Genomic DNA, 9,371 nt, shown 5'->3' on the forward strand with positions numbered 1-9,371 from the left:
TGTGAAACTTAAAATGGAGCTCTTACCAGAGGAGAAGGAGGGGTTTGCTCTGAAAAAGCTTCAGCTGGAAAGTAAACACATGGAAATGCCACTGAACTTTCATTCCTTTAACATAATGCAGGAAGGTTTCAAGAAAGAGGATGCAGAGAAACTGATCACAGAAGAAATGATAAAACAGGTTAAAAATCACAAGGAGTCCAGCAGCACAAGACTTCTCAGTTTTTTGACTTTGATAAACACATATGTTCCAGGTTCACACTTGTTGAAGCTTTTGTGCGAGCAATTCATTGTCCAAACAGAACAGCCAACCGATGAGGAAAACCCCACACTGGAAACAATCATGAAGCCTTTCATGGATCTCATAGTCATTTTCTCAGAAGGAGATCAGAAAGACAACTGCATACGCCTGGCACATCCAATGATTGCTGATGCCTGTCTCAAAATGCTCACTAAGCACCATGTGACAAGATTTGACATCGCTCAGGACTTCTTGAACAGCTTGGTAAAAGGAGAGGAAAGCAATTATGAGCAAATTTGCAAGATCATGTTCATCACAAGGCCTGAGGGTCTGATGCAAAAGGAACAGTTCTCCAAACTGATTCTTGACATCATGGATAAAAGTCGAAATAATACTGAACAATGCATTTGTTTGTTGAAGTTGGCCTCAGATTTGTTCTCAAAAGACCCTTTTTATCCTCAAGCACTTGCACGTTTTTATTACATTAAGGTAAATGAGGACAACAAATTTGTTGAGGCAGAACACTGGGCAAAAATGGCAATTGAAAGAGAACCTCAAAATTCACATATCAGGGATACTTTGGGACAAATTCACAAAAACCACCTGCGGAAAATCTGTATTGAAGCAGGACTAACATGCACAGATCACATTTTGGCCATTGCACAGTCGGCCATTGATGCATTTAAAGCTGTAGAAGAAGCAGCTGAAAATGAGTCTGAAGATGACACTGTATTCAATAACAGGGGTCTCTTCGGGTTCCTCCAGGTTTGCAAGATCATACATCCAAAAATGCCTCTTGAACACTCTGACCAACAATACAGTGATTTCATCGATGGTCTTAGAGGTGATGTTGACTCTAGATATGATTTCTTTGAATGGTACCTGACATTCTCAAGACTAAGCCTCAATAAAAAGGAACCAGACTACTTTCATGAAGATGTCGAAGAGTGTTACAATAAATATTTTAAACAGGGAGAGCAGACTGATGAAATGAACCTGAATGAGAAAAAGATGAAGTCTTTTGGAGGACTACTTCATTTCCTAAAATCTGACATCAATGTGCTTAAAGAACATCAGAGTGCACTTAAAAGTGCACAATCTGATAATGAAATCATTCTCTGCATCCTTGCCAACATTATCTTGAGTCAGTCGGGTGAGCCGTGTGAAAAAACAGAAAATCTTCAGGCCAGGTTACAGAAACTTTGGCTGAGAGAAATGCAAGACAGAAGACCAGAGTTTTACCTCTTGATACTTTTGCTCTTTTGGTCTGATGATGTGCAGCCAGCAATCAAAAACCCACCAAACCTTGAAAAGTGTCTTAGAAAAATGCGTTATTCATACAAGGAGAAGTATCAGAAATATCTTTGCCGTCGCTACCTGGTGCCTCTGTTCTTCTTTGGGAAAGGAAACGGTTTGCAGAGACTGATTCATACCTCAAAACTACATCAAATTGCTCTGGAGCTCCTCACAGAAGGTGATGGAAGTGTAGAAATCAAAGATCTTCAGCGTATCAATGGACAGGTCAGAAATCATAAAGTGTTTACCATTAGAAGAGAGAAACAGATTCGGGTCACCCCTCATGATCCGGCTAGTGTGTGCACACAAGGCCAGGTGTCTTTCTACCTTGGCTTCACAATCAGAGGACCTGTTGCCTACAACATCAGATACTGTTAAATTATATTGTACTTCATAATTCTGAAGAACATAATTCATATTTGCCAAACTTCTATCAGTATGCAGTTTGGTTGTTTTCAAAATATGTATCAATTGTGTTTATACCCACAGTGAGAGATTTTATTCCCTTTTCTTTGGAGCTTCCAGGGGCGCATATTATTATATGAAGACAGACAGAATCAACTAAACATAAATGACGATCTTCCTTTTTTTGCCACGTGATTCTCCTCAGCTGTGAAACAAGTGAAACAACCGAAACGATGCATATTTTAAATATGCATCACAATAAACATTAAGCTATTTTTAGTAAGTAAACTATATTAAACATTGACTAACAATTTATTTAGTTTAAAGTGAAATTTCTACTTTCATTATATAGCTAAATTAGCTTTGGTTTATGTTGGAATTAAAGTTAAAAAGCCAAAAGAATTGAGATTTGCTGTGATTTTGTTGCTCAACTGACTCTCTCGGTACATATCAGGACAGAACCACCCAATGCACAATAAATAACATAACATGAAAAACAAATGCCATATTCAAATATTTTGTTTTTTTGTTTTTTTACTATCTTTTTATTTTACCATGTGTATTTATATTTAATGTTACTTATGCTTTGTGTTACTTATGTTACTTATGCTACTGTAGACTTTCTCCGGGTCTTTACTACTTCATTACAATTATGGCAAGCAAAAACGACAAATGTTTACTTTCATGAGCCATCACGTATTGGCAAATGCAGCAGGGAGTTTGAAGACAGAAGCTTACAGGCTCCCGTTAATCGTCCTCCTGCAGTGTCTTCTGGGATTTCTAAGAGGTTTGATTCTCTCAGTTCTGCATTCAATGCATCCTTGATATCAAGCACACATCCTGGTACTTTCACACATACTTGTACTTGCTTTCTTCAGTAGGCTACTGCAATTGAAATTCCACAGTGAGATTAGGCCTATATATATGATATATATCACTGTGAAATTTCAATTTGCTTAAGTATTTTTGCTACTTGTAAAGTAAAAAGTAGCCTATTCTAAAGCATTATCAGTATGGTGACTTTAGTATCTCGAGAGATGAGACATGATGCATCTGTAAGGCGTGGAGAATCAGTTTTACTCCCATGTGTGATAAAGGTTGCCAGCACTTTAGAAACAGCCCAAAAACTTGAGGATGATTTTATTTTTATTTTTTTTAGCTTTTCCACGTCTTTTAGATTTACACAAAGATAAGTGTGTGTCGTTTTGTAGATAAGGGAAATATAAGTCTAATTAAAACAGGTCTAGAGCTGGATTTTGGTTCAAACATGATTATACCCACTAAGTGATCGCATGACACAATATATCTAAATAAAGTTGTAATCCGTCAGTCAGTGTGTGTGTGTGTGTGAGATTATTTTTGCACTTCATGATCAATAACCAGGAAATGCAGCAGCTTAATTCACCAACACAGTGAAATGTGTCCTTGCTTCGGTTGTGCTGATCTTTATATATATTTTCCAAAATTATATTCCAAATTTACAGTGCCCGAGAGGGGCCGTCTTCGGTTCACTTAGTTTTGTCGTGGCCTCGAGATGATTGATGTCGTGGCCAAGAGTTTAATGCATAAACAAACCTACGTGACCATAGCAACCCAGTATTATCAGAGATGGATAAAACATTTGTATTAACATTAAACATTTAATTTAATATTTGTATATTATTATTATTAGCTTATATTAACTTGTTAGGGCTATATTTTTTATATTTATTTAATATAAATATTATATTTTATTATTTCCCCTTTTAATTTGAGTATCGCTTTACCTAATTACCGTTCTGTATAATTATGCTAATTGCTTCCATATATTTTGCAAATACTGTAAACGACAATTATGTAAACCTGACAATTATGCCAATACTTTATGATTGTAGGCTATTTATGCCTGTGCGTGATGATAAATGAGTGTGTTGTGTTTTCATTTACAAATGAAACTACGTGAATGATTCATTCCTCAACGAAACAGGCAGTAGGCTATAATATTAATCATTATTAATTCGCAGAAAAAAAGCGGCGGCGGCACACGAGGCGGTAATAGGCATTTTGGTTGTCCACCTACTGTATGTGGACAAATATATATAATATAATAATAATATATTATATATATTTGGGCTACGGCGTTTACTGCAAGACATTCGAGTGTTAAAGTCATTCACAAAACTACCACCAGGTGGCGCAAAGGAACAGATTGCAAACTGACTGTAATAACGATATTTTGTTTTGTAAATGATGTTCAAATAACGAAATAAAACAACATTAAATAAAATAAATAGATACATAATAAAATAAGATAATGAGAAAACAAGATCAATGGACCAAAACTGCGACATGAAAAACGCCTAGAAATCCTACAAAAAGTAGGATATTAACTTGCAATGTTGGAATATTTAATTATCTGATGCATTTCAGCAGGTCACATATTTATTCGTTTTCTGGCCTTTTTTAACACATGTATTTCAGTATACAGAGCCCATGACATGTCGAACATTTTGGACATTAATTAAGAATTTGATCACTTTCTATGATTCGTTCCTTTGTATAATTAAATCGTTTTTAAACAACAATTAAAGCATATTTTAAATACTACTACTACTACTACTACTAATTATTATTATTATACAGTTTCGTATTTCGGCATGCGTGAGATTGGGGGAATCCATAAAATGTAAAAAAAAAAAAAGACAGAATTAGACAACACTGTACAACTTAAGAATTTTGTCATTTAAAGCTGCAGTCCGTAAGTTTTGCCTCTTTGTCGCCATCTTTGTTTGAAAAATTTGAATTGCAGTTTCTTGTGGGGTTGTGATCCGGTGCTCCGGCACGGCTCCGGCGCGGATGAATCTAATGTTTTGAGGTGAATGTGTTGCTGCAATGCACCAGTGTGGATACTGTACTCAGGAATCACAGATTCTAGCCTTCGTCTTGGAACATATGACCCAAATAAGAAGTTTTTTGCGTCATATATTGTCATCTGAAAAAGTAACAAGTCTGCCACGTTTGTTCTGACCAACTGAGAAAAAAATAATTACAATAAATCACGCTAACAACGGTGATTACATCTAACGATCGGTTACCTCATATCACATTAAAACCGTGCAAATTATTATTATTGTTATATTTTATTCTAAAATTATTAATGTTAACATCAGCATTGCGTGACTATGAGTGTAGTATTAACGTGTAGATTTCAATTTCTGTACAGTCTAATCTCTAATTGTCATACCATTGGAATTTCATACATTTAAAACTGGAATATAATTTAATTTCATTCACATGTGTTTCATAAACACATAATCCTTTCTGGATTACAATTCACCATCAAAATTATAAATTTAGTTATAGCTGCTGTGAGAAAAGGCTATAAATGATTCTCCACCTGCAGGATCCTCACGTGCGATAGCCTGCTAGCCGGGAGAACTTCTTTATGTTTACAGACGTGATGTAATGACGCAGAGTCATGCTCAGATCTCCCGCAGAAACCTACCCGTACCACTCAAATCAGAAAACATTATTATAAGCTAACCGTTGTGAATCGGGCTAAAGTAAGGTGATAGTTTTGAACACGCTGGTTATGTACTTTCTCTAATATTGATTTCGGATCATTTTAACCCAAAAAAGTTACGGACTGCAGCTTTAATTAGAAAACAACCCCTGATTCACCACATTTGTTTCCAAACACAGAGATCGGTAGAGCCTAGCCCAGCCCAATTGGCCGACAGCAGTATCCTCGGCCCGAGTTCGACTGGAGCCCGTTTCATTTCTCTCTCTCTAGCTTTCTAATTATACAGCTGCTGTTGCAGCCATTAACATAGTTCAGTTTTCTTTTTAATTGTTTCATTATTTTTGTTTTGTTAAATTCAAGTTTGTTTGTTTTTTTGAGTCAGGACAAAGTGGATAGCGGCTGACAGCTGAGTTGATCACGTTTGATCAATTTAGCCTTCTCAAATCATCACTACTTGCTTAAAATAAAATCTATGGATATGAAACACTGCAAGCATATTACAATTTTAGTTGAAACATTTAGATAAAAGTGCACTGTAAGGCATAGGTAGGACTGGGTATCGTTCAAAAAATTTCCATATCGATACCGATACCTTGAGTTCGATACCGGTTCCTGAACGATACTTTTTTCAATACCAATTTTATGAAATCAGTTTTAATAAATTGACCGTTTCTACACACAGAACTGTCTACCTTTACAGTTCTGTGTGTATAACTGCTCATGAAGTGACTCAGAGCAGTTCTGGAGATGTTGTTCATGTGTGTTACGGTGTTGTGCAGAGGAAGGCTCACGATGACGGAGAAACATCAAACTTCAAACATTTAATAATAGTCCAAGGAGAGGATACAAGGCAATCTCAGAAGCAGGCTGCACCAACATGTAGACATTGGCTCCTAGTGTTTCCACTGAAGCAATTGTGTGCTAATTGAGCTCACACTGTGCAGACTTGAGTGAACTATATTGAATGCTAGTGCGTTCTAAATGAGCACATGATGTGAACACTGAGAGATGAAGGGATTTGTGTGTAGAGTTTTGCAGTAACAGTTCACCAAATCTGACTCATGTGTTAAAGCAGGGGAATAGTGTTTATAATTCAGAAAAATGGGTGTGCTTTTTGAAAAAAGTCATTATGGTTTTTAAATAAATTTTAGCTCAAAGGCCTGGTTATAGTGTTTTAGCAATCGAGAAAAACTGCAACTCAGACTAAAAGTAAAAATGTATTAAATGTCCATGAGAAGGATGCAATACTAATGCAATAATAGAATTTGCAAAATTAAGGCATGACCATTGGACAGTAAAATGCTCATTGGGTCAGCAAAAAACAAAAAACCCAAAAAAACGCGTTAACTGCAAAATAATGAAGAATTAGGACCATTTAATCTCCAGTGCCACCATTTTCAAGAAATGCAACCTTCCTGGATTCTCCAGAAGAATAAGGTGTCAGGTTCTCAGAGACTTTGGGTAAAAAAATCCTACACAATGACCCTCACTTAACATGCTGAAGTGTTGTGAAATACAAGTATTTGTATAGGCTTTATAGACACAAGTGACTCTTGAAGGACCAGCATCACATCCTCTTGTACTACGTCAAGAACGTATCTGCTAGAATCTGGCAATAGATTGCGAGTTCAGTTTTAGTCCATCTCCTATCCTGAAGTCTGTCTTGCAGAGATGGCCTAAAACTCCCAAATTCTGGAAGATAAATTGATTTAGCGACATTTATGAACTAATAAATCAAATTAGCATTCTTACACAAACAGCTTTTTAACGAGTTAAAAAAAAAAAAAAAAAAAAAAAAGTTTCCCCAAACACACAAAAATATTGTAGAACTATAGAGTACAAAATGTTTTGTCCGGTTTTATATTCTATACGCCCATTAGAAGCTCTTTTATCGAGTAGATAGGTGGCTCTTAAAAGAGCCTTTGTGGTGTGAGAGTGTCGGGCTGCTCTACTTGGAGCTGGTGTACTTGGTGACGGCCTTGGTGCCCTCAGACACGGCGTGTTTGGCCAGCTCCCCGGGCAGCAGCAGACGCACGGCGGTCTGGATCTCTCTGGAAGTGATGGTGGAGCGCTTGTTGTAGTGAGCGAGACGAGACGCTTCACCGGCGATGCGCTCGAAAATGTCGTTGACGAAAGAGTTCATGATCCCCATCGCCTTGGAAGAGATCCCGGTGTCAGGATGAACCTGCTTCATCACCTTGTAGATGTAGATAGCGTAGCTCTCCTTCCTGGTCTTTCTGCGTTTCTTTCCTCCCTTCGCCGCGGTCTTTGTGACGGCTTTCTTGGAGCCCTTCTTAGGCGCGGACTTCGCTGGTTCAGGCATGATGATGCTGACGAGTCAATGATGAGAGAGCGCCGGACAGAGCCGTTTATTCACAAACCTATGCTAATTTACACAGAGATGCGGAGCCTTCTGATTGCGTGTTTACACAGACCACACCCAGTAACTCCACTGTGATTGGACAACTCCAAGTATCACGAGCGGGGTGAGGGCCAATCACAGGCGGTGAAACGATAGCCCCGCCCACCGCGTCTGCTTCAAGTGTTTCCAACACATTCCATATACTTATTCGTGCTTTATTATTCCTATTCATTCTCTATTATTGTTTTCTCTTACCCTAAATTATGTTTGATTAGCAATTACATGCTTTTTACATTTCTTATGTATAGATTTGTATTCCAAAATGTATTTATACAAATGATATAAAAAAAAAATTCTGTATGTCATTGCTTCTTCTCCACATATAAAATACTATAGTAATTTTGAACCATACTATAGTAAAGTGTATAATACTGTATATATTACACTTTGTTAACGAATGCTACAGCATATTGTAGTATTGACTATACTGAACTGAAGCACTCTAATAAATACTGTAGTACACTTTAGTTTTTATTACAGTAAACTGTAGTGTATTGTATAGTTGTAGAAAACTTAGTACAGTATTGGATAAAGCAATTTTATATTACTATAGTTGTTCTATTACCACAGCAACTATAGAATTACCACAACAAATTAATTCAAGTACTTTACTACAGTATGGTTCAAAAACACTATGGTATTTACTATAAATTACTATAGTATTTTTTATCATAAAAAATGTTCTAGCATGTATTCACCACTAGGAGTCTCTATAACACAAAATAACGCATTTTAAAACATTACTATAAACAGTTGGGCTAATTTATCTAACATAAACAATATTTGACATTTTTAATCAATACGAGACATCCAATTCTCAAAGATGAATCTAAGAGTAAGATGCATACCTAACTTTGAGAAAAATACATTTAGGATATAAAGTGTGTGGACACCCTATGGCTCATTCTGGCTATGGAAGGCCCTGATCTTCTTGCAAGATTTCCTTAAGTACTCAGCCCAAGACCAACACCCCCCCCGAAATGGAGACAGGAACTAACAATTTGAATTTTTATTGATTGAGTTAATACCTTTTGGGACAAAAGGTATTTTTGCATGAAAAGCACTGGAATCTGACCCACCCTCTACAGTATGCAAACTATCTCTAAACTCTTAGGATCTGTATTACCTTTTAGTTTACTTCTTGTAAGAATGAGACCTTTGTACCAGATGCCCTGAGACAATTCAGATGCTACCAAACATGACTGTAAATATCACTTGCATTCATCTATCTGTTCTGACATGCAGTGTGAAAGCATATGAACATTTGGCAGTAAAATTACATTGTTTTGGTCTTGGTTGGGCTTGTGTGTAAAAGAAGTTCAAGCATTTTAAATTTGTTTTAACTGTATGCATTTTGTGTCGAAGCAACAAGAAATGTGTAATAATAATAATTCATTACATTTATATAGCGCTTTTCTAAGCACTCAAAGCACATTGTGAGGGGTGGTGTCTCCTCGTCCACCACCACATTTACATTTACATTTATGCATTTAGCAGACGCTTTTATC

The 9,371-nt window shown here is 36.6% G+C and overlaps 1 protein-coding gene across 1 annotated transcript; it reads right to left on the reverse strand.

Annotated features, from left to right (window-relative positions):
- Nucleotides 1–7,389: 7,389 nt before the first annotated feature.
- LOC306888074 (histone H2B 1/2-like) lies at nucleotides 7,390–7,764 on the reverse strand (the record flags this gene model as incomplete). The annotated part of the gene is made up of 1 exon (XM_079446203.1): nucleotides 7,390–7,764. The coding sequence occupies one exon, from the start codon at nucleotides 7,762–7,764 to the stop codon at nucleotides 7,390–7,392; it is 375 nt and encodes a 124-aa protein (XP_079302329.1).
- Between the last annotated feature and the right edge of the window lie 1,607 nt (nucleotides 7,765–9,371).

This window comes from Barbus barbus (genome assembly GCF_936440315.1).
Source record: "Barbus barbus genome assembly, chromosome: 2".
Taxonomy (NCBI): Eukaryota; Metazoa; Chordata; class Actinopteri; order Cypriniformes; family Cyprinidae; genus Barbus; species Barbus barbus.